The 27,007-nt window shown below is 45.8% G+C and overlaps 1 protein-coding gene across 6 annotated transcripts in view; it reads right to left on the bottom strand.

The window, feature by feature from the left end:
• Positions 1–1,960: 1,960 nt before the first annotated feature.
• DEUP1 (deuterosome assembly protein 1) overlaps positions 1,961–27,007 on the bottom strand; it is a 72,518-nt gene continuing 47,471 nt past the window's right edge. For 4 of the 6 annotated variants that reach the window (XM_088455702.1, XM_088455706.1, XM_088455704.1 and 1 more), the window contains 4 exons: positions 26,012–26,194; positions 11,381–11,568; positions 7,441–7,687; positions 1,961–2,612 (listed from right to left, as the gene is read on the bottom strand). In XM_088455702.1, the coding sequence (XP_088311828.1) occupies positions 2,439–2,612; positions 7,441–7,687; positions 11,381–11,568; positions 26,012–26,194 (792 nt within the window). In that variant the 3' untranslated portion in view covers positions 1,961–2,438. The remainder of the gene's footprint in view (positions 2,613–7,440; positions 7,688–11,380; positions 11,569–26,011; positions 26,195–27,007) is intronic. The other 2 variants (XM_088455705.1, XM_088455707.1) reach the window with 2 other exon arrangements.

Raw genomic sequence — 27,007 nt, 5'->3', positions numbered from 1 at the left:
CCAAATTTGATAGTTATTTTTACAAAAAAATAATCTATTCCTAAGTGCTATTCTTCACCCCTTCTTCATTGCAGCAAATATGTACCTGCCACGGCTATTAGAAACCCCGACTTCCTTCAGCAGGTAAAATTGGGGTTACCCATAGTGATCCCCCATGTCTAGACATCTTTAGGGGGGGGTCTCTGGAATATTTCCAGAAAATTCCCGTTTTTTTGGCGGTACTTACCTTTCTGCCGGCTCCCGTTTTAGTTGATTTCAAATTCAATATGGGAATAAAGCAGGCACGCGCCTGATACTTTATCCCCGGAAAACCTGCGATGTGGAGCTAAAAGTCCAGCGCAGACTTTTTACTCCTATATTGAATATGGCCCATAGTATTACACAATGGGCGGAGCATCTTCCAAAAGTACAGGTAACGTGACTGCAGCCAGATACGACGACACTTGTCTACCAGCATTTATCAACATGTCCATTTATGATCCATTCAGTTTGGGTTGGTTTAGCAGGCACTGCAGTCGGTTTTCGGACAACATATGGCGGGATAATGGATCAATTCTGTTATATTATTGTGGCCATGACTATTAAACCAGATCCACACAGCCACAAGAATTTGTATCTGGAACCATCATATCATGAACCGAAAATGTAATTATAGAACAGAAAAAAAATTACTATATACCCTATGAAACGTTGGAAATTATAAAATGTCTAAGCTAGCTTTGTACAGCCATTTTGTAGTAAATCTTATAATATGCCCATGCCAACTCATTTATGTGGGCAAGACTATACGCCCTCTAAAGGAGCGTATTGCTTTACATTGATCCTCGATCAAGAAGGCATTGTCTATTATTGACTCTAATACTCCTCTAGTCGCAAGACACTTTGTGTCACATAAACATACTGTGAAAGACTTTCGCTTCCTCCCAATAGACCACATTGCGCCCCTTAGAAGGGGTGGTGATCGTGGGAAGTTGCTTTTACAAAAAGAATGTTACTGGATACACCATTTAAATTCTGTGGCTCCTAATGGACTAAATGAGGAGCTTTCCTTCAACTGCTTCTTGTGATTATGGACCTCAATTACTAACGAGTTTTATCACCAAAACGAGTGATAAATGTCACTGTGTGTGATAAAAGGGGCTCCAGCCAATCAGCTCTCAACTGTCAACTGTTAGAAAAATGACAGTTAGGAGCTGATTGGCTGGAGCACCATTTATCACACACAGTGACATTTATCACTTGTTTTGGTGATAAAACTCGTTAGTAAATGGGAAACTGTGAGTTTAATAGTTTGTTATATCTGATTGAAGTTGTGAATTCTTATGGGTAGCTGTATCTCTCCTATTTTGTTTTTCTACTCTTATTTTGTTTGGGGTTGGGATATCTATATATGTGACCTAGCTTATATTTTCCCTATTTTTTTTAAATTTAGCTCAATTTCTTATATGATTGGTTAAATTATCCTTATCAGTTATTAGCTTAGCATTGGTCCCAGTGCAACATTAGTCTAGAACGAGGATTGATTTATTCGTTTGTATAGATTGCACTATCACTAGCCTTCTCCGGCTGTTTGTGGTGTGGTTACTATGGTGACGCTGATTGGCGGCTGTTTCTGGGTCCGTTGTGGCTTACACGCGCTGGCCGGGTCACATATAGAAACCGTTGTAATTCCTACACTGTTCACCTGATTTGGATGTAATTACCCTCAAATTAAATCTGAAAGTCTGCAGTTAAAGCACATCTTGTTTGTTTCATTTCAAAGCCATTGTGGTGGTGAATAGAGGCCAAAATATGACAATTCTGTAAATGTTCCAATATCTATGCACCTGACTGTGTAATATATATATATATACATACACACACATATATATATATATATATATACACACACACACACACACACCATACTATATAAGCAACAATATAAGCAACATTAGTATAAAATTATATAAGCAGCAAGAATTTTAATTTGACAATTCAATGTAGAACAGCTGTATTTTTTTGAGCATTGAGAATGGCATCTTAAAATTCTGTCCTATACAGTGCATATGTCACCCTCACACACCAGAGGAAGCCATTTAGTGGGTGGAACCAATATTCACAAGTGTGCAGCCAAGCGGTTTCCCTGGGAAACATGAAGTGATATTGCTGAGTCCTACTGAAGGATGATAGGTTGCATTCTCACCAAGGTAACTATATAGCCAACAAAATCCCCCCACTGCATACAGGCAGCAAATGCATTTTAGTCTCCAGCTGCTGCCTAATTACAAGTCCCAGCATTCCCTGCTAACATGGCGATAGCTGGGACTTTTATTTCTACAGTCAGCGAACCATATACTAGGCTGGCGACATCTGTTTAAGCACCCGCTATAAGCTATGTTCTGTATAGTCCTGGACATAAGCGATCAAATGCGGGAAGTCTGCAGCGTGTCCTCAGGTCAGGAGGCGGCAATGTATCGGCTGTGCCACGTGTATTTGCCGACAGTGCGCTCGCAGTTTCTGTGCAGTTCTTCAATGTGGGAATTCAAGATCTTTTCAAAATCACCGGCTCGCTTGTTCTCCTCCCGCAGGAATCGCTCTGCTGCCGATATGAAGGATGCGTCCTGGTCAGGCTGCGGTAAAGGAAGTTGTGAAATGTAATTAAATATTTTCTTACAATGGATAAAAAAATAAAAAAATTGTGTAAACCAAAATTCACAAAAATGCTGCCAATCAATTAATTTGGTCTCACCAACTGCTCGGCCTATTACCTGTGACATTACTGGCTTCTAGCGACAGGCTGAATGTACTGAGTGTTGGCAGAAAATGCTGTGTTTATGACCGGAATACAATTGGCACAGCAAATGATATTTTATTGCATGATTCATGGACTGTATGTAAAATGATTTTATCAATCTGCAGCCACTTACAGCGCATCCGGAAAGTAGTCACTTTTTCCACATGTTGTTATGTTACAGCCTTATTTTAAAATGGAATAAATTAATTTTTGACCTAAAAATTCTACACACAATACCAATTTTTGCAAATGTAATAAAAAAAACCAAAACACTAAGCTTCATACACACACAACGATTTTTGGAACGATTATCGTTAAACTATATCGTTTAACGATAATCGTTTGAAAAAAATCGTTCACTTTCTGAGTCAAATGATGAAGGATAATCGTTCATGCGCGTTCACGTTTGTAGTTTAGTCAGACTTGTCAACTCAACGATTTTCATTAAGGGAATATGTAAAAATAGTTGGGAGTTCATAAAAATCGTTCATTACACTTTAAAAAAATCTGACAGATAATCTGACAGAAAATCGTTCATAAATTCGTTCATAAAATCGTTGGTAACAAAATCGTTCTGTGTGTTTGCCCCATACGAAATCACATGTACATAAGTATTCACAGCCTTTGCCATGAAGCACAAAAATGTGGCTCAGGTGCATCCTGTTTCCACTGATCATCCTTGAGATGTTCCTACAGCTATTGGAGTCTACCTGTGGTAAATTCAGTTGATTGGACATGATTTTGAAAGGCATACACCTGTCTATATAAAAGGTCCCACACTTGACAGTGCATGTCAGAGCACAAACCAAGCATGAAGTCCAAGGAATTGTTTGTAGACCTCCGAGACAGGATTGTCTTAAGGCACAAATCTGGGGAAAGGTACAGAAAAATATCTGCTGCTTGTGGCCTCCATCATCCGAAAATGAAAGAAGTTCAGAACCACCAGCACTCTTCCTAAAGTGGGCTGTCCGTCTAAACTGAGCGATCGGGGGAGAAGGGCTCTAGTCAGGGAGGTGACCAAGAACCCGATGGTCACTCTGTCAGAGCTACAGCATTCCTGTGTGGAGAAACGAGAACCTTCCAGAAGGACAACCATCTCTGCTGCAATCCACCAATCAGGCCTGTATGGTAGAGTGGCCAGACGGAAGCCACTCCTTAGTAAAAAGCACATGGCAGCCCGCCTGGAGTTTGCCAAAATGCACCTGAAGGACTCTCAGACTATGAGAGACAAAGATTGAACTCTTTGGCGTGAATGCCAGGCATTCTGTTTGGAGGAAACCAGGCACCGCTCATCACCAGGCCAATACCATCCCTACAGTGAAGCATGGTGGTGGCAGCATCATGCTGTGGGGATGTTTTTCAGTGGCTGGAACTGGGAGACTAGTCAGGATAGCGGGAAAGATGAATGCAGCAATGTACAGAGACATCCTGGATGAAAAAATGCTCCAGAGCGCTCTTGACCTCAACTGGGGCGACTTAATGTTTCGGCAGGACAACGACCGTAAGCACACAGCCAAGATATCAAAGGAGTGGCTTCAGGACAACTCTGTTAATGTCCTTGAGTGGTCCAGCCAGAGCCCAGATTTGAATCCGATTGAACATCTCTGGAGAGGTCTGAAAATGGCTGTGCACCGACGCTTCCCATCCAACCTGATGGAGCTTGAGAGGTGCTGCAAAGAGGAATGGGCGAAACTGCCCAAAGATAGGTGTGCCAAGCTTGTGGCATCATATTCAAAAAGACTTGAGGCTGTAATTGCTGCCAAAAGTGCATCAATAAAGTATTGAGCAAAGGCTGTGAATACTTATGTACATGTGATTTCTTAGGTTTTTTTTTTTTTTTTTATTAAATCTGCAAAATTCTCAAAAAAACTTTTTACACATTGTCCTTATGGGGTATTGTGTGTAGAATTTTGAGGAGAAAAATGAATTTATTCCATTTTGGAATCAGGCTGTAACATAACAAAATGTGGAAAAAGTGACGCTCTGTGAATACTTTCTGGATGCACTGTACATGATGTTGGGAAGGCTCCCTATAAGGTTGGTAACCACACACAACTAACTTGAGAAATATACGTCTCTCTATTGAGCCAAACAGCTTATTCACGGACAATTTTTACTTCACAACACTGTGCAAATCAAAATTGGGATACGACCAGTATGGAAAATGGACATGGTCCCTGGGGGGAAGCAGTCGGGAAGCCGACAGACGCAATCCCGAACGCCGGCTTCCCGACTGTCTAATCCCGGCAAGGTACAAATGACAGGCATTGAAATCCCGTCACCTGTAATTTTACCGACGCTGGGAGCCCGACACCCAGCTTACCGATCGAAAAACCGGGTGCGGTCGGCCGTGGGGGAGGTTAGGTTTAGTGCTCCCAGGGGGGACAGGGAACCCCCCGGGAGGGTTAGGCAACCCCCGGGGGGAGGTTAGGGTTAGGTACCCCCCGGGAAACAAAAGGGTCTATGTACTAAGCAGTGTTAGGAGACAGAGTGAAAAGTGATAAGGTGCCAGCCAATCAGCTCCTAACCATAATTTTTCAAACACTGTGAGATGACAGTTGGGAGCTGACTGGCTGGCACCTTATCACTTTTCACTCTGTCTCCTAACACTGCTTAGTAAATAGACCCCTTAGGTTTAGGAAGGGGAGGTTAGGTTTAGGCACTTAGAGGGGGGATTAGGGTTAGGCACTAGGGGGGGGGGAAGGTTAGGGTTAGGCATCTCTAAGGGAGGGTTGGGGAGGGGGGATTAGGGTTAGGCACTAGGGGGGGGGGAAGGTTAGGGTTAGGCATCTCTAAGGGAGGGTTGGGGGGGGGAGATTAGGGTTACTTACCATTAGCAGCAGTCAGGATCTTCATCCCTGCCGAGCATGCGCTGTCAGGATTTGAACCGTGCGGCCGGCGGTAATACACACCGACCCCCCCTGGAGGATTGTCTAGCGCCTTATATGAGCTAAGTCGCACCAGTCCCCTATTCGCTGACTTGAAAGCTCCCTTCAATGCCATTCGTATTGAAAGGGTATGGTACAGCGGACTATAGCTGCCCAATTAAACTCAAATTTAGGCAAAGGGCCTGATTCATTACTGATCGCAACTGTGATTACGCACGGAATCCGACGATTGTTGCGTACTGCGCATGCATCGCAGTGCGGGTGCGCGAACAGGCCACTGCGATAGGGACTGCGATCGCAGTGACTACGCAGACCCATCGCAAAGTGATTGACAGGAAGTAACGTTTGTGGGTGGTGACGGGGGTGGTCGGCGAAACGCAGGCGTGCCAGTGCGTTCGAACACCGTTACAGGGACATGCATAAATTATACACTGTGATGCCATACGCAGCATGAGTACTAATAGTGTGTGGAAGTTAGCAATTGCTGAGTAAGGTCAGAGCTTGTGCAAGTGTGCGCGAGGCTGTGATGGTACTCCATGTTACCGATGGTTTTGCAGTCTTGCTAAGGATTACGGATGTGTGTAAGGTAAAGTGGGCGTCCTTATGTGGTGCTGCAATGGCATAGCGATCGCAGGGGATTAGCATACTACCACAGTGAGATTGTGTGCGTAATTGCTATTGCAATCCGTAATGAATCAGGCCCAAAGTCCTGAGAAATGGAGCGGAAGGATAGGTCACTAAAATTCTGACTATCAGGCATAAATCCGGTCAGTAGTGATGTACGTACAGGCTGCAGCTATACACATTTGTCTGCGAGGCTCCTTGGGCTGTATAGCTGCACAACAGCTTGAACAGAACCCTCCACCGCTGAGAGAAAGCAGAGACGATAGAGATATTATTTATTTTTCTATCACCGCTTATCTTGACGTTTAGGCAGGGTAGCCGAGTGATACTCCGATCCCAGGAGATACTGATTGTCAGTGGTAAGAGAAGTTTGTATGGGGAAGTTTTTCCATACTTGCCTACTCTCCTGTAATGGCCGTGAGGCTCCCGAATCTCAGGAAGTGCTCCCGGCTGCCCCCGGAAGACTATTCAAGTCTCCCGGTCCAGAGCTGCCACTGGCCCATCTCGAGTAAAGTTGGCGTTCCGGACGGCCAATGACGCGATTTGCGCTGAATTGCAACATCATGCCTCGACCCGTTTAAAATGCCGGCATTGTAAAGGGGGGGATATCAATGGTGTGAACATGCCGACTTATCCCCTGCACCGTTCACCTGTGCCTCACCATGCCCATTGCTGTGCCAGCCTGGCTGCCCTCACCTGGAGGGGACAGCCAAAAAGTTGTCAAGAATGAAGTTTTTGCCCATGCAAAAACAGACATATGTGGTGATTGGGAGGTAGTCAGTATCCCTGCATGCGGGATGCCGACGGTCAAAATTCCGGTGCCAGGCAGTATCCCAACCCCGAAAGTAAGTACAGGGGGAGGGTTAGGGTTAGGCACTAGGGGGGAGGTTAGGTTTAGGCACTGGTGAGGGAAGGTTAGGGGTAATGGTTAGCGTTAGGGTACTTACCTGGTAGTGTTGTGATTCTGACTGTCAGGATGCCGCTGTCGGTATTCTGACTGGCAGCATTCCGAACACTAGGATCCCATACCCAACCTGTGGCTATTTATGGCAAGAAAATATTTGTCATCACCACATCTAGAAAAATGTTAGTCGGAAAAACAAACTCCTCTTAATTCATAACATTACTTTATAAACCAGCGCTATTACTTACAGCTGTGGTAGATTCATCTTGCTGGTCACGAACAAAACTGAGAGAGAAATCAGTCAGATCGATCTCTGGAAACTGGCATCCATTTTGAAGGGTGATGGCTTCCAGATAATCCTGGTTCACTAACTGGCTCCCATAGGGCGTATCCCAGCCACTGCCACATCGATCAAACTCACATTCACTAAGAAATGTTAGGTTATTACTTGTGTCATTACTCAGGCTCTTACACTGGGTTTCTTCACTACAAAGTCTGAAATAAATGAATATAACTATGATGATTACATGTTACTACACATATCTCATATCCAAACTATTCCCCAAACCACTGAAATGTGGTGAATTAATACATGGTTTTCTATGCATGTAATGAAGCAGACAATGAAATCTTTAATGGAAATGTTCTAAAAATCTTTTGAAATGTAAAGCTTGGCGCACGTTAGACGATGTGCAAACGGCAATATGGTCAACGATTTCCCTTGAGCTCCCGGGCAAGCGATATAGTGCATACGCACTGTGCAATCTTACAAACGACAGAACGATATATCGTGCATCATTTGGTGGTTAGATCGTTACATAATGTTAACATATCGCCTGGTCGTTTGGTATGGCGTATACACTGCATGATGTGGTAAAAATCATTAACGAGATCCTCAGATGGAGCAGCATGTAGTGTCGACCAAAAGACGCGGAAAACGACTCAAGGGAGCGCGCAATAGTCCGTACACACAGGACGATTTGTCGATCCGATTCGTCAGAAATCGTCAAATCATCCAGAATATCGCTTAGTGTGTACCCACGTTAAAACACAAACTCATGCTGTATTACACAATGATGCAATTAATTAATATTTCCCAGTGCAAAACATTCAAAGTCCCTTGATAGAAATTTGAGCAAAGCTACATAACGTGATTTTATGTAAGAATCCATTGGTAATTTAATGTCTTGTTTTGGTCACCATGATGACAAAAAAACTCTTTATAAGTAATAAACCCCTGATTTAGTAATCAATAGGCACATGGGACACATTAGTACAAACAGCACAATGTAAAGGCATGCACTAGGCATTTCAGTGGAAATTGTGACAGATTTTCTTTTTGAAAATTATATTAACCATTATTACAACAAACCTGTTAGCTAAACACAGCGGAAGCAGCCATTTTGCAAGCTGAACCAATATCCCAGCTTACCAAACCACTAGGAGCTACTGACATTACCGAGGTGTGCTGTAAAATGAAGGGCTGCGTTTTATTTTGTGACTCATTCCTTAGTCAGGTCACTAATCTTTATGGAATCGATTGGCTGCATTCTAATAAATATTGGATTCAGCCCATAAAATGGCTGCCTCCTGTGTGTAGGCAACTGGAGTGAATTGTTTATGTATAAAACTTAACCCGACAAATCACCTTTCTGGTAATGGTTTGAACAACTATTTTGTATGATGATTTTTTATTTAATTATCCTTTACTTATATAGCACCACTAGGGGTCCGTGGCACCTTACAAAGTACATAAACAGAAACAGTATGAACAAGACAAGAACAAAGTGACTACAGTACAGAACATGGACAAGGTTAATACACATTGCTGCAGCAGCAGTCATAATTCCCAATAAGGAGCAGGGCGGAAGAACCCAAGGGTTTGGTGCCATTGGGAAGGAAATTATCGTATAAATCAGGGAAGGAAAAGCACAGGGAAGATGGCCCTGCTCGTTAGAGCTTACAGTCTAAAGGAGAGACCATCTGGGTTATAATCACATCTACTGAGGTAAGTTATAATAGAAAAATAAAAAAAATATTCACAATAGGATCAGACAGTCTATTGTATTATACATAATAAATACTATGGATAAATAATGTTGACGCATACTGTAGACTCTGCATGGGAATTCCTTATATCTGGATACACTGTGAATTTTAATTTTCCTAAAGACAGCTCGCCCCATCTTTTTCCATTCGCTAGGAACAATAATTGGATGTATTAGCATACATTTCTCTGTATGTACAGAAGGCATTAATTGGTAACCATGGTAAGTGCTCTGTGCAATGCCGGGACCTAATAATGACTGAGATTAATGCAGATGTCTGCACATATACAGTATTATACTGCAGGTGGTAACTCACGGTCTTACATTAAGGCTAGGAATTTGTTTACTGAAATATATAATCATTTGTTGATTTTACAATAGATGATCAGCAATCTGCACTTTTATTGTTTGCAGGCAATGTCACTCTTAAATCAGGTTTGCCTACCCTCCCGATTTGGCCGTGAGCCTCCCGATTTTCGGGTGCCGCTCCCGGCCCCCCGGAAAGGTAGGCAAGCCTCCCGGCAGCCAGCGACCCTCCCGACCTCCCCCCCAGATTAAACTAGAAACCCCCGCAGCAGGGGGGGGAGGGGCGGTGACGCGGTTCGTGCTGGCCCCGCCCCCTGCTTCACATTGCCGAAAATAATGGCATTGTGAAGAGGGGGCGGGGCCACGATGACGCAACCATGCGGCCCCGCCCTGACTCCGCCCCAATATGACATCAATTACCGGCCACGCCCCCCGCTGTTAGCCGACAATCAGCTCCCTCCCGGAAGGAGGGAGCTGGTTGTCGGCACAAGTATGTCTTAAATGTAACCATGAGGTTGAGTCTCCCATATTCAAAATGCTTGGGACCAGGGGTATTTTGGATATCGGAATATTCTGTATTTTTTTAATAATTGCATATCTTAATGACATAATGCTCTTATGTTTCATATACACCTTATACACACAGACTGCAGGTTATTTTATACAATATTTGTAAGAATTTTGTGCCTTAAACAAAGTTTGTGCGCAATGAAGCATCAAAAAGCAAAAGGTTTCACTATCAGTCATGCTAAAAAAAAAAAATCTGTATTTTGGAATATTTGGTTAGGGGAGACTCATCCTGTATTAGAAAGTTATAGAACCAGGATTGGTTTTGCATTTATTAGAATTGCTTATTTAAATCCCTTAACAAAATTGCACTTTGTCAAATCGTAAGTGATTACATTAGGCCATAAGCTGCTAAATTAGAGAGTATTAAAATAATATTAATATTAGTTATAGATGGAGTAGAATTTAGTTCATAATCTGAAGTGTTCCCTGATAGAGTTATAGGCCACACCATTAATATTTTCTTGTGGAGGCTAGTTTACCCAATGAGCTAAAAGCCAGATTAGACTGTGCCAGTCAGTCACCCAGCTCTTGGGTGGTCACATGATGGGAGAGGAAGTGTGTTTAAACTGTGAATGTTCTCAGACCACTCTGATCACTCCATATATCCTGCTACTGTGGTTTCCATGGTAATCACATGACAATTAGTAATCTGTAAATCATTAATCACAGCGTGAATCAAAACCCTAAAGAAAAATGAAGTGCCTACAGGTAAAAAGGGCCAAGTGTAATAGCCCGTGATTTGCGGGAGCCAATGCAATCCTGGCGAGATTGCCACTAGATTGGTTATTACATTTGGCCCTTAATGGTAAAGAAAAACACCTTACATTATATAAATACAAGTTACTCAAACAAAATGTAAAAAAATATATATATATTTCCAATTCAATGTAAGAATTAGAGCAACATTTGTTTTTCTTCCTTTATAGATCCTTATATCAAATAATTGAAACAGATCACTAACACATCATTTAGGTCATAGAATTGTATTTGCTCTCAGTATACGCACAGCAGGGTATCACCTAGTTCGAGAATAATAATAATGGTCGCCCCAGGCGCACTGAGATTTCAAATCAATAGGAATATGAAAGTGGTAATTGGGTGTTTTTAGGTCAGTGAGCGTCTCTTACAGGCATTTAAAAAAACCTTGTGGCTCGCTTTCTGCTATTAAATGAACACCATAGGGCTGTTAGGGCAGGCTGAGAGTCCTAGATACACAGTAGACAGGGCCACGTGTAACACGCGCTGTGGGAGGATTGTGCGGTACCTGTGTTGTTTTAGTAGGCTGTGGGCCCTGGTGGCATCTCCCTGCCAGGGCTCAGCTTTCATCCTCTCCGGCTCCTCGGGCTGTATGTCCTGCACACTGGTACAGGACTTCCCTGGCCTTTCCTGTCCTGGTTTCAGGGACGCAGTGCAGAGGTCTGAGGGGAAGAACGTAGCTTCAGACTTCAACGCCTATAATGATATTATACACAAGTCATTTAGTGACCCACATATCACAAAAACATTCTAGGTTGTTGCATTAAATATTCACAGTTAACAAAAAAAAAACAAACACTAAACATAGCTGCTATTTTCATGAACATATATATTCTATGGATCGTAAGCTTGCGAGCAGGGCCTTATGTATGTCTTTTATGTATGTATGTCTTTTACAACCCAGTATAATGTTAATTCAAATTGTAAAGCGCGATGGAATTTGCTGTGCTATATAAGAAACTGTTAATAAATAAATATACAGTATAGTAGTCTGTAAAGGAAAATTATTCCACCAGGTCAATTCAATCTTTTATCTTTAGTTAAATAGAATCCATCAATGTCACTCCCCCCCCTCCCCATTATGTACCTTGGGCCTGATTCAGACCCGCTCGCAAGCGGGTCGATGTTGGCCCAGTGAGCATGCGCACGACGGAGCCAGCCCCGTCGTGCGCATGCGCGAGACCCGGATAGCGATGGGCAAGACGTCGCTCCGGGTCTCGTACCAAAGGGGGCGTGCTGTCAATGTTGAGTGACAGCACGCCCCCTTTGGTGGGCGGCCCGGGGGCATGGCTGGCCAGACGGAGGCGTTCCCATGGGAACGCCTACCGTCTAGGGCCGGCCCCACTGACATCACAAGTGTCAGTGGGAGTGCTTTCGGCTCTGATAGAGCCGAAAGCACTCTAGGGCTTGCGGGAACGAGACCCTACCAAAAGGGTCTCGTCGCAAGCCCGATGGTCGCGATGGCCTTGACCATCGCGACCATCTTCCTGGCCGCTCGCTATAGGTGTGGATGGTCACCCACAGCTATGCGAGCGGCCAGGAGGCCGCTAAAAAAAAAACAGAGGGCTGGCCCTGATTCAGAGCGAGTGCTCTGTCAGAGCGTCCGGCTCTGAATCAGGCCCAGTATACTGTAGTTTACTAACAAACTTTGAAAAAACTATTTTTTTTTAGCCATTGTGCTACACGCAATAGTGATCAATACAAAAGCCTTTGACAATAATGATGTTGATCATACGTTCACAATGTAAAATGATTTTAAACTATCCAATAAAAGTTACATTAACAAAAAAAAAAAAAATAAGGTGTCGTGTGAACCAGATTATAATAAGCATAAATATCTGTGTGTCCTTATTAAGCAAAACATCACAAATGCGTCCTGCATCTGGAAGCTGCAGATTCCGACGGAGCAAAGGTTTATACTTTGTGATTGCTAAATGCCATACGCAGCTTGCCAAACCTCAGTGAATACGTTTCTGAGGTACGGGGGGGACTGAGACAGAAAACTTCCAATCAGAAACAGGCAAATAATGTATCAGTGTGTCTAGTGTATAGATACAGGTCTCATACCAGAGGAGGGACCAACATTGTCCTAGGACCTTTTTACAGCTGCTGTAGATTTTACCAGTTTCTGCAAGTTGCTAAGACAAGCGGTAGGGACACCATGTACAGTTAGCGTTAGATCTCTAAGTGAGCCTCTGCTAATTGGTGGATTGATATCTACCACACATTGGCAGAAAGTTTCATTTAGGTTACTCGAGAGGCACCAGTAAATTAAAAAGAAATTGCATGAGATTGTCACTGGAAGATGGAAACATGTAGCGGAGATAGCGTTACGGCATTAGTGGTATTTATTCATGTATTGCATAAAATAGGTGGTTGCCAGAGATAGGTCATTATACGTATCATATATATATATATATATATATATATATATATATATACATATACATACACACACTTATTTTTTCTCTTAATGGGAGGTGTAGTTAGACAGTGTTGCTGAACAAACCTAAATGGGTGCTGAGGACCAAGGACTCTCACAGGTTCCAAGCGTCCTGTGTGTCATACAGTGGGTGGGACCTCTCAGATAACTTTTGTCACCCCGAACGTCTGGTTGGTTAAATATGTTGTTACACGGCCTGTGAACCATGTTAGTTTGTCTTTGCATAGTGTTGTCACTAAAAGTGAGCAAATTAAATAAAGCACTATTGAGGCCTCTGATTAATACCATGTGCCCTCCACAAAAATGGAGGATGGTAAGGCAAAGAGTTTCTGTGTCTCAGACATTCCTTTGCTATTTGTTTAATGTTGTAACTATAAAAAAAATTGTGTTTTTAGGATCTAGACAGCTAGAGCTGTGTGTCTAGCACATGTCAACTAGAGAGCTTCAGAGGGCCCGAATCCTCCCTCCCCTCACAGCTCTCACTGGCTGCCTCGCTACCCCCCCCCCCTCCCTCAATGGAGGTAAAAGATCTAAAACTGGCCACACACCCCACAGAGGAAAAAAAATCAGAACCACCCACCAACACCACTGCTGAGTCTGGCACTGTGAGCGGAGGTGTGGTTGGATGCCTGAAAGACCATGGGAAATTGACAGCAAGTGGAAGGTGCAATCTCAGCTGTTGAAGCCAACAGGGTATTCCCAGGCATGATAGCAGCACTGAAGGCAAGTTGAAGGCGGTGTCAGAGTAGTGGCGAGAGAGAGACAGAGGGATGGGCATGGGTTTGACGGAGGTAGTCAAGGCGGGGGGGGGGGACAGACACAGGAATAAACAGAGAGAGACATGAGTGGAAAGAGAGGGACACAGGGAGAAGGAGAGAGACACACACAAAGGGAGAGAGAAACACAAGGGGATTGAAAGGGAGACTGACATAGGGGAGAATTACATAGATGGGATATAGAGACACAGGGGGAGAGAGGGAGAGAGACATGAGGTTAAATAGAGAGAGGGACACAGGGAAGGACACTTAAAAGAGACATACAGAGGGAGACAGACAGACATGTGGGAGAGGGCGAAACATGAGGGGAGTGATGGGGACATGGGAAGAAAGAGAGACACACACACACGGGGGAGAGTGAGCGACAGAAGGTTGGGGGAGAGAGGGACGAAATAGGAAGATACCCCCACTGGACACAATAGCTAGCAAAAGAAGGATATGTCTAAAATACTAGTAACAAAATAGCACAGTATGCGCTTTCTTCTTTATAGGACTTATTACCAATGAAATCAAGAGTTCATGAAAAGTTTTGGCAATGTCCCCAATACATCGCACTGTACACAAAGATGAAGGACGTCCTCTGCACCTGCCATGGAGATCTCTGAGATATGAACCAAGTGTCTTTGTTAGGCAGATCCTGACCGCCGGTAATTCATCAGCCCTGTCTGGCTTTATAGCCATATAAATTACAGTGTTACTTTGTTGGCTTCCACTTTACAGATTGTGAGAGAGGGCGAGGGAGAGCGCAGAGCCAGGGATGTACCCAGACTCTCTGCGTGTTACACACGGCTCTCTAGGCATCAAAGGTTTGCTTATTCTCACAAAGCACCACACAGTATTGATGGGATTATCCTGGCACGTCCGCTGAAAGCGGCCCCATTACAGCTGTACTGCTGGCAGCTCCGTCTCCTCACTTTGTGCTCAGGCTGGTAAGTGTCAGATGGGGAGCAGAACTGTAATACGGAGGAGTAACCCTTCGTATGTGCAGCAAGGACAATATTAGTTAGCACGCATTTATACCAAGGTAACACAGACAGGTGCCAGACCGAGATTAAAGTGCTTGTTGTAGATTCAGGACTGGATATACAGTGACAGAAAATAGCTGCTTACACATGCTTGGAAACGGATCCAGGCAGATGTCCGCCCCCTCGCGTCAATGTGTGCTGGCAGCAGCAGTAATCCACCAACACTAAAAGTGAGCAAGACCTAAGGATTGTTTGTAAATCCCTAGCTATCTCTAGATGTACCGAACACTTCTATCTAAGGGCCTGATTCAGACTCAGACGCTAAGCTGCGCTCGCTCGCTGCCAAAAGGGGCTGGGTATGCAAATCCCGCGATCGCACTGTCTGGCTTAAGGACGCCCTCTATGTCTTAGAAAGAGACGGCAGTGAGTGCACGCTGGTGTATAAAGACGCCCACTTTTCATTCTTAACAAGCGTCATCTCCAGGAAGTGTATGAATAATCGGTAACATTGAGAGCCATCGGAGCAGCTCGCAGCCCTTGAGGTAGACCCTACCCCACCGCAAGCACTGCGATCAGCTCTGGCTAAAATACAACCTAGTGACGTTTCAATGACGCTACTTTGCTAATTATGCACACCCATTAAACTCCGTTATGACGGTCGGGCACGCCTGCGTTCGCACATCCACTCCCCCGTTCACAAGCACCTTCCCCTGTCACCACCCACAAACGGCACGGTCACTCAATGTAGCGTCCAGTCTGTGTACTACGAGCGCACGATTCCCGGCCGTAGTGACTGGTTTGCGCATGCGTACTTTTACACATGCGCAAACATGCGATAATCGCCCTAAGTCTGTGGGATTTAGGGAACTTGGAAAGCATTTAATATTTGTCAAGTAGGGATGTCAGAGATGCTACTTCTGTAAAAAAAAAAAAAAATTACAATAAGGCACTCCGGGTCTGATACTTAATGGGAAGTACAGTTTGCACAGCGTATTTTATATGAAATCGTTCTGCAACACTGGGCGCAAACAAATGTGCCTGTGCTGACTTTGCTGGTTCTCCCACTTACACCTGCCTGTTCCTGAGAGGTGGGTCATGGGAGGAAAAGGGATCTAGACTGAAGACAGAAAGGGGTATGTCTACCAAGTGCAGGTTTTTAGAAGTGGAGATGTTGCCCATAGTAACCAATCAGATTCTACTAAACATTTATCTAGCACCCTCTAGAACAGGGGTGGGGAGCCTTTTTTCTGCTGAGAGGTGATATATATAACATTATTCGCAGGTTCGGTGCAAGCCACACCCCCTCCATGTGACATCACACGGGGGCAGGGCCACAATCTGCGGTGATTACAGCAATGCCCGGAGCTGTAAGGGCAGCGGTGTAATCGCCTGAAGCGTCCTAATTCCCAGATAGCCAGATGAGGCTAGCAGAAAAAAGCTCAGAGGGCCAGCCCAAATGATTCCACGGGCCTTATATGGCCCCCGGGCCTGAGGTTCCCCGTCCCTGCTCTAGAAGATAATACCTAGAATCTGATTGGTTGCTATGGGCAACATCTCCACTTCTAAAAACCCGCACTTTAGTAAATATACCCCCTATACTGCCGATGCGGACGTCTCCAGCTCTGCGCAGCTCTTTAATTCCAGTAATTAATTTCCATTTTGTCAAAACTCTAAAGAATTTTAAGTGATTTCCAGTTGAGATTCACAAACAGATTAGAATGTGTAACAATCTGCTCAATGGCAGCCCGGGCTGGACAACCAAAATAGTGTCACTCTAACACAGTGTTTCCCAGCCTCGTTCCTCAAGGCACACTAACAGTCCAGGTTTTAGTGATATCCATGCTTGAGCACAGATGGATAATTCAAAATAACTAAGGTTCTAAGTAAGACACTTGTGCTCAAGTATGGCTATCCTTAAAACCTGGGACCTCATTCAGAGGCGCTCGCCAAATGCGAGCGCTGGCTCTGAATGAGGACGGCCGCATCTATTTTCCGACCCGACCTCCTGGCCGCTCGCTAGGCTGTGGGTGACCACCCACAGCTTTAGCGAGCGGCCAGGTTGATGGTCGAGACCATCGCGACCATCGGGGCTTGCGACGAGAACCTTGTGGTAGGGTCTCGTCTACCGCAAGCCCCAGTGAGCTTTCGGCTCTATTAGAGCCTGGAAGCTCATCACTGACATCACGAGTGATGTCAGTGGGGCCGCCCCCAAACGGCAGGCGTTCCGTCGGGAACGCCTCCGTTTGGCCAGTCACCCCGCCTAGAAAACGGTGCGAGCTGTCGATCACCATCGACAGCCCCCCATTTTGTAGTGAGCCCCGGAGCAAGATAATTTCTCTCTCACTCCGGGACTTGCGCACGCGCAGTGCGACTGCTGCGCGGGCGCAGGGCCTCAACATCGACCCACTTGCGAGCGCATAGGCGCTTGCAAGCTGGCCTGAATGAGACCCCTGGACTGTTAGCGTGCCTTGAGGACTGTGGTTGGGAACCACTGCTCTAACGCCATAAAACCTCAATAAAAATAAAATAGGAAATCCTGTCCTGGGACCCAATAGTCATATAAATACCGATATGGGATTGTCAAATAAATGTTACCATAGCGCTGTCCCTTTAAGTTAAAGCTTGTGATGAAGATGGATCGTATCCTCCTCTTTCTTAGAATATTTCACTCAAATAGAAAAGGAGAAAACAGGCATAATAGAATATCAGAATTATGCAGAAGCAGCTGGTCTGTGAAGGGTAAGGAAATAGGCCCCGATTCAGAGCCGGACGCTCTGACAGAGCGCTCGCTCTGAATCAGGGCCGGCCTTCTTGATTTTTAGAGCGGCTCCTGGCCGCTCGCATAGCTGTGGGTGACCACCCACAGCTATAGCGAGCGGCCAGGAAGATGGTCACGATGGTCAAGACCGTCGCGACCATCGGGCTTGCGACGAGACTCTTGTGGTAGGGTCTCGTTGCCGCAAGCCCTGGAGTGCTTTCGGCTCTATAAGAGCCGAGAGCACTTCCACTGACATCACTTGTGATGTCAGTGGGGCCGGCTCCAGACGGTAGGCGTTCCGTCTGGGCAGCCACGCCCCCGGCAAGCCCACCAAAGGGGGCGAGCTATCACTCACCATCGACAGCACGCCCCATTTGGTACGAGACCCATAGCGACGGCTTGCAGGCTCCATCGTGCGCATGCGCACTGGGCCACCATCGACCCGCTTGCGAGCAGGTCTGAATCAGGCCCTTAGTGTATATTATATCCTGTCACCGCCACAATAGATAGGGGAAGCGCACCCTCCAGGTATTGCACTTACTAGATTGTCATTCAGGGTACACTCATTACAAAGGTCTTGAGACTTGATTCAACACGAATCACAATTGCTATCGCAGCTGCGTAATCTCACACAATGAAGCTGCGAAAATATGCTGATGCCTGCCACCGCTCAACCAGCATAGAGACGCCCACTGCGGCTTTCTCACATCCGTAATACTTCCTCACATCCTGCGTATACATCGGTAACATCGAAGCACATCGTCCAGTCACGCACAATTACAGCAGCTCTGACCACTCGCAGAAATTGCAAGTCTCGTCGCACGCAGTGATTACTCAGGCCGCGTATGCAATCGCAGTGGCTAATTTATGCGTGCCCGTGTAACGGCGTTCAAACCGAAAGGCACGCCTGCGTTTCTCCAACCAGGCCCTTTATACGGATATATCCTGCAAGGTCGAAATGCATTGGCATGAAGGGTTTAATGATGTGACTTCTGGTTACTCACTGTTGCCCTTCCGATCTGTACATTGTGGAACCATCTGTACTGTGATCTCTGGTACGCAGGAGGATTTTTGTGATGCAGTGGTTACAAATATACACCTGGTAGGCGGCCACTAGTTATCGACTGATTTCATGGTTTTACCATTATAGATCTACATTAAACGTTGCGAAAAATAGTCTGCACTATGCAGTTTATGCTTTCTTTTGTACAAAAGTGGGCGTGGTCACAAGAAAAGGGGACGTCTCATGAAAACGCACCCCCATTTCATTACTCCTGGGGGGGGGGGGGGGGCATGCACTTACGGACATGACGGGCTGCCCTCCGAGCTCTCCCCTCACTGTGAACAGATGCCGTGCGCACCACCAGTTCAGCGCTCACCAGTGGTGAGCACTTAACTGCAATTCCCCCCCTCATGGGACACCGTGAATCGCGAGTGGAGACGGAACCTGGACTAAGGGCAGGGCTCAATTGTGTCGCTTCAAAATCGGACGCCCTGCTAAAACAGCCTTGCAGGAACGCTAAATTATTCTGATATACTACACTAATATGCCCGCTATCTCTTTTCTATTTTGAGTGAAAGCTCCTGGGAAAGAGGAGGATACAATTGATCTTCATCACAAGATTAAACTTACAGGAACTTTGCAAATTCACTAACAATGATTTTGATCACAGAACACCCGATTTTGAGCGTACACACTCGGCAATCATCGTTCAGATGACACAGTATATGGTACCTGAGGTTTGTAAACAATCGTTGCTCCTGCACATCCTGTTCGATCATCGCGCAGAACAGTGTCAAAGATAACAGGATTTTGGTACTTACCGATAAATCCCTTTCTCCGATTCCACAGGGGACACTGGAGTTCAAGACAGTGGGGTATAGACGGTGGTAGAGTAGAGCCTGGCACTTTAAATAATTTAGAAGTGTGACTGGCTCCTCCCCCTCTATGCCCCATCAGCCCCAGTTTAAGAACTGAGCCCGAGAGGAGACGGAGGACAACAGGAAAACGAGGAGAAGGAGAAGACCCCAGAACGGAACAATACCGACTGAAGGAAAACAGAGGAAACCACTGCAGGGAACACATGCAGTCACACAACTATATAAAGACCCACAACAGGCAGGTACGCCGCGCCGGGCGGGCGTCCAGTGTCCCCTGTGGAATCGGAGAAAGGGATTTATCGGTAAGTACCAAAATCCTGTTTTCTCCTTCATCCACTAGGGGACACTGGAGTTCAAGACAGTGGGGACGTCCCAAAGCCAACCTCCCGGGTGGGAAGCGCGGAGAACATGCCGACCCTTCGGCCAACCGAACAGGGACCGCATAGAACCGGAGGTTCAACGGAAGGCAAGAGCTGAGAATCAAGTGTCGTGAGCCAGGAGACAAACAGAACTCCGTGCGGAACAGACACAGAATACCACAACGTACAGTAGTCGAATGGAATAAGCGGCTAGCGAGAAAACACCCTCAGAAGAGAAGCATCAGAACACTGTAAACTCAGCTGAAAACAGACCAAGCCATACTGTTGGGAGAAGAGAACTCCTACCCGAATCCATAGGAGAAGGGCAGTAACCCGAGAAGAAACCTCAAGGAAACCGTACCAGAGTCGGAAACAGGAAGCTGCCACATTTTGCAGATAGCAGAATACCAGCACTGCTGGACATAACTCATATAGATAGAAGTATAACGATACCAATCTACAAAAACAGAGAGTCCACAGACTCCTCACAAAGAGTATACAGGGAGGTAAAAGTCAAGGCCGCACAGTCGCCCTGAACCCTTCTGGAAGTCCAAGTACTACAAAGTTGTTAACCAGCGGAAGGATGAGACCATAGAAATCTCCAAAGAGAGGAGATCACCCTGGCCATGAGGCGGCTTCGAGAGGATTGAGATTACAATACCTTTCAGAGGGTCAGACCGCAGTACAACCCATGCTGAGAACAGGAATAAACCAGCAACTGAAACCCTGACGCTAAAGAGAAACAACGGACAACTTCCAACATGATGGAAGTGCATAGGCAGTAGTAACTGCTGGCCTGAACATAGCATGAGAAAAACCAGGAAGATACCAGTCAGGTACCTGTCAGTATGATAAAAATATCAACAGCTACTGAACAGGAAACCCACCAGGCCCCCTGAGTGGAACATAGTGACTGTCACACTTCTATGTAAAGATGTGCAGTAGCCCAGAGATGTGCTTTGGTCCATAACGCCAACAGATTCTAGTAGAATTGGTTCTCAATGTTGTAACTATGCACCCACACTCCAGGAAAATTCTAAAGTGTAGAGCCAACTGATTAAAAGAGCGGATGGCTGCTAGGAGGCAGTAAGGGAGAAGAACTCTATGTATGTCAGTTTACATGAAATAGGAGCCTCTACCGAGGCATTAGTGGGTAAGCTCTCACCTGTGAGCGACCAGAAGCCCTCTGGCCGAAATGTAGAATGTCACTGACCAGTTCTATCGCAAAGCAACCCGCCACATTAGGAATAGAGAGTAGCTTCAGTGGGCTAAGACCAATGGTCTACAGCACATACTTCAGTCTGGAGATGTGCAGTAGAAAATACTGTGGAAACTAGCAAAATGTTAGTGGAGACAAGAAGGTCGTAAAACAGGACTCTATACCTGAGCCTGTTCCATTAGAGACGTGTATCTGTAGATTATACTTATACCCCAAAAACGGTCTGCTAGTTTAAGTATCCTTACACCAATATTTACAATGTGTATTATGCCCACCAATCTAATATAACCCAGGTCTGTCCCTGCCTAAATCGGTAGGTGGCCCTAGGCCTTCAAGATATGAATTGTACCTAAGGGCCCTTTAGACTCATTCTATTGAGATATGCGACAATAATATGGAGTACCGGAATCGATACTGAGAAGGGTACCTGTACTTAGACATAGAACTCGTGAGTTATCCCAAGCAAAGAAGGGAGTGATAACCCCAGTAGGGTTAAACAGAAAACAGGTTTTTGTTTCCCAATTATTAGGAAATATACAAAGAATGGGCGTCTTACAAGCTTGCTACCAAGTGCATCACTGTAATGATAATAGGTCCCCCGAAACGGGGCGCCATAGATATAGACTGACATGAACCGAGCTATATAAGTATATATCCTTATATACATGTGACATGTCTAGGGTCCATGCTAGAAGCAATGCCTTAGGGAATTGTGACTATCACTATGTAAGCTGCAGCACATGACTTTAGATTATAGAGCCACCATATAATATGTATGGATATAGCCTACAGCTTCTGGTAATCCCAGGCGGCTTCCCATGCGTGGTATTATAGGTAACCTAATGCTTGTGGAAGTATAGGCCTCCTACACATATACATGTATATACACACACAACCCAATCCCCCGGGAGAGATCGTGTTAAGCGGAGTTATTGTACCAACTTCCGCATCAGGAGTCCAGCCTCCAATCGCAGCCTTCTATCAATATGCTAGGTATCCGACATAAAACTGATAAGAACAGATCCTACCCCTGCTCTTATGGGAAGGATAAGAAGCGATATCCATATAGGCATACGCATACCTACATACAAATTTAGTAGGTGACGATAATATTGTAAAACTAGAACATGAGCAAAAATTAAAGCCATGGAAGGAACTCCAAGGACAAATTTCACTCTAGCATGTATATGTTTCTACTACAGGGCTAGTATAAAATACAATATACATTATATATATATATATACACACACACACACACACATATATACATACCATACCCGTGGCTTACCCCCCCGCAGGGGGACTGCTCATGTACCGCGTGTGGCCGTCACTCTGCTACTGCGCAGGGGCAGGATATGTTAGCTGCGTGCTGTCCCAGACTGGTTTCGATCCTGGGACCCTTCTGTTACAGGTGTACTCGCCTTAGCAGGTGAGCCCTTTTAGCGCCAGATTAACCCACTTTTCGAAGTGGGAATCAAAAAGACTACCTCAGTGCTGTGAGGCAGTAATGCCAACAACTACACTAGCCGCACGTTACTAACCTCTTCCTGTATGTGCTGCCGAAGGGAACACATGAGATATAAATAGATGCACATATGCATACCTTCTAAGGTAAGCACAGAAAACTGGTGAAAGGTTTTAAGACCAGCCTATAATGTAGTATATGTGCTGCCACATATATGCATGGGAAGTCTCTTTAAGGCGAGCCCATGTGAGGCATAAGCCTGGGGATGGAACGCCAAAGTGTGCTAACCCTGGGTGAAGGGTATGCTATAACCATAAGTTCTGGCAGCAGCACCAGAACAGTAGAGCTAGTACACCATGAGGCTATGATACTTCACAGGCTGAGATATCAAGCCATTAGATTAAGCTAGGCGCCCTTTGTTAAAGAACGAAGGGAAGCCTGCCAAGCGGCGCTGCATTGGCGGGACTGTCTCGCCAACCCCTCGCTTCTAGCTGTGATGCATCGATTGAACTGGCCTCTTTCAGAACCGCCTAACGTGGTGTTATGTGCAAAAGGGAATTGGGCTAGTGCTCATACAGCTAGCAACCAGCTATCCACTGTAGCTAGCACTAAACTCCTATTATACAAGGACAGGGCCTCCCCTACCTTTTGCGCTGAAGCACTCCCAGTGTGGTAGTCGTAAGAGACCCACGCTAAAGCACTCCCTGCTGCAGGTAGTGCACTGAGCTATACTGCTTGTGTGCAGGCAGTAACTACAGTCCTTAAAAAGGAAGCAGGGGGGCTGTTTGTTCATGAATACCGCGCTGTGCGTGTGCAAACTGCTACACTCCAGTTAGCACAGCGCTGCTAGCCCCCTTAATAGTATAAAGCGGTGATGCTGTCCTGCTGTGACAGGAGTGTGATGGTCATACAGCGCTGCATCGTGGAGCCGCATTGTGCTGGTATAACGTAAGGCTATTAGCCCTATGTTATAGCTAACAGGGAAGCCTGCTCAGCCCAGCCAGGAGCTGCGGGACGCGGCATCTCCTCCTGAGATTTAGATGAGGAGCGTTGCTAATTGTTAAGATGAGCCTAAGCAAAAACAGTGCTGCCTGCACCGGGAGAACATACAAACTCCACACAGCAAGAGCCGTGGAGAGATCCGAGCCCTGCGCTGATACTTATTTGTAGCTAGCACTTAAAAGCACTCCCTCCTACTTCTACTTTTGTGCTAGCAGCACTCCCAGCGTGGGAGGGGGAGGGAGTCGCATTAATTAACCCTGTTGCAGGAGTTAGGAGGCAGCCGCGCTCATTCAGGCGCTGGTCTGCACTGCACTGCATCTTTAACCAGCGGTAGGCAGTGGTGGCTGCCCCGCTGGTTGGGCTGTTGCGTGCTCGCAATTAGGGCCGCGAAGGGGGCGTGGCTTTGCCCCGAGTGCGGCCGCCATTTTAATACTGGGGGGCTACTGCTGCCTGCTTTAGACGCGGCAGGATGCCCTCCCAGGTACCTCTGAGGTCCCTTCACGGGGGGACTAATGCCGAGTATGTCTGCGCAGCCGCGCTAACGGACCGGCAGACCGCGCTGCTCTCAGATGAGGGCTTAGAGCACGAGCCCGACTACAGATGGCGCGGCTCTTATTAGACGCGGCAGGATGTATGACGCCCTATCAGTGTGTGCGCGCGCGTGCACTGTAAGGCTCGCCTCTGCCCACTTACTAGGAAAAAGTGGGCTGGGCGTAATGTAGGGAAGACATCCTTCCTCCCGGCCCTTCTGAGCGGGGTACGGGAGCATCAGCAGACACATCTATAAGGCTGGGCCCTTGTCTCAATAAGGGAAGCCTCTATACGCGGGTACTCCTACACCAAGGATCGTGCTGCTTGTCAGCGCTGCCTCATGTAGAGGGACTCGTCTGGTCTCCTGAAGCCCGCCATTACACTACCAATGGCAGATGGCAGGACCTCCCCTGTGCTACACTATTTAGTGAGCAGCGATGCGGCGTCTGTCATTTGTGTGATCTTACTCACACCGCCCAGCGTTTCTACTCCCATATAGAGAAGGGAGGAACAGGCGTCTCAGTGACAGTCACGGAATCACTGCCGCTTAACACGCACTTGCAGGGGCCCGCGCTCCATCCCCTCGTTAATAGGAGGGGGATGGCTAGGTATAAGCCAGAGACCCGGACGCTGACTGTCGAGTGCAGCGGCAGGTCTCGTCAGCAGCTCCGACACTACCACTTTCACTGGCAGGGGGAAGGAGCCGTGTGTGACAGCCATGCAGTGTGCGCTGTCCCTGAGCCCAGCGTTTTGGCCCACCACTCCAGCTAGTCAGGAGTAGTGGGATATACTTACGGACTGCTGCGGCCGGGTTGCTGGGCAGGGGGGCAAATGAGGAAACCCGGACACGAACCGGTTTCAGTTGTGGCGGGTCCTCATGGAGTCCGATGACTCTGTTTAAAGTCCCCCCTCAGGGTCACCGGACACAGACTGCAGTAGCCGTGTGGTGCCCTCCCGGCGGCTCCCATGTAGCAGGCAGACTGCCACAGTAAGCAGCCTGCCTGTCCTCAGCTTGTTAAATAAAAATTAAAAATTATATGAGAAAGGCTGGAGACAGCCTCATGTGCGACCGGCTCTCTCGGGCACATTCTAAAAACTGGGGCTGATGGGGCATAGAGGGGGAGGAGCCAGTCACACTTCTAAATTATTTAAAGTGCCAGGCTCTACTCTACCACCGTCTATACCCCACTGTCTTGAACTCCAGTGTCCCCTAGTGGATGAAGGAGAAATAGTACATAAAATAATGGGCTTTACTGTCCGAGCACACAGGAAGGGGAAAGAACATATTGTGTGGTCATGTGAACACGCTACTATTCGTACATCACATCTTCCCATCTGACATGCAGCACATCTAATGGGACGATGCAACCTGAGCAGTACTTTACACAATGAATTGCATGTACATACTACAAGGTGGTGGTGCAGAATGGTCGCGTATGCGATGATTGTCCAAAATATCTTGTAATTCACCATGGAGACATGATTATGAGAATCTAGCATCACCATAGTATGAAGCCAAAAAAGTGCTTTCCTATAGAATGTCATATTTGCCATAATGAAATGAAGAAACAGGATTTGAATGGAAGAGCTCTGCATCGCCATCTAGTGGTTGTAAGTGGTACAGCAGGGTTTTTTTTTCCTGGTAAACCTTAAAATTAAAGGCACCTGTAATCCTCTCCAGTGAATGTGGCTCAATATGCCATGGGTTAATAAATGAAGATGTCATTATAATTTCCCTACCTGTCTGTGCACATTTTCCTGCTCTCTCACTTCCAGCTCCCGCTCCAGTCGAGAGACTTTCTCGCTTATGGTTGCTATAGTGACATCTTTCTGATTTAGCTTTGCAGTCAGGTCAGAGAGGTCTGCCCTCAGCGTGTCCAGCCCAGGGATTTTCTCCTCTTTATAAGAGGGGTCTTTTTCAGCCTGTCAGAACACAAAACCACGTACAACAGTGACAAACTAATCTGCGTTATAGAGGCGGCAGTGGGATATTAATACAAATCACATAAACTCCCAGGCTATTCTCATATATTACACTTCTGTCACACTGCAACAATATACATAGAATATAAACATAATTATAATATTATATATTTTTGTATGTAACTTGTAGAAGTTAATTATATACACATTCTTCATAATCACATTTGGTCTGATATGGTCACCTTTCCTAGGTCACAAAATATAGTCTTTTAAAATAAATGTTTATATTTATTAAGTTTCCTAGAGAATCACATGTTTACTATAACTTTACTCAACAGGACCCCTGTTACCTACACTCTGTGGGAGCAGCCATTTTGTACACCGAAGTAATATTAACCAGAATGCAGTCTGTAGACTCTCTGTAAACTAGCACCTCAGTAGTAATATTACTAAAGGTTTGTGTATTCTAGTCCTAAAGTACTTCAATATTAGTTCCCTGTGAACAGATAGACTGCATTTCCATATGGTTTGACCAGGCCCACAAAATGAATACGACAACAGTCAGTTTACGTGTAATTCTGAATCAGATCTACAGTGTTGTAATATTAAAGATGGCCATAAAGGATTCACAATGGAGACCTTTTTTTTTTTAACATAACAGTGGCCACCAGACCATTAAAAACAAGAAACAAAGATCTGGTAACTTGTGGTGCTAAATCATTTATATGTTGCTCCATTTCAAATCACACAGTGGAGGCCCGGTACAGTATTGATGTGTAGATGCCGCCGACAGCTGACTTGTATCATTCCCAT

This window comes from Taudactylus pleione, unplaced genomic scaffold, assembly GCF_031769625.1.
Source record: "Taudactylus pleione unplaced genomic scaffold, aTauple2 ptg000667l, whole genome shotgun sequence".
NCBI classification, from domain to species: domain Eukaryota; kingdom Metazoa; phylum Chordata; class Amphibia; order Anura; family Myobatrachidae; genus Taudactylus; species Taudactylus pleione.
This window is presented reverse-complemented; position numbering and strand designations above follow the sequence as displayed.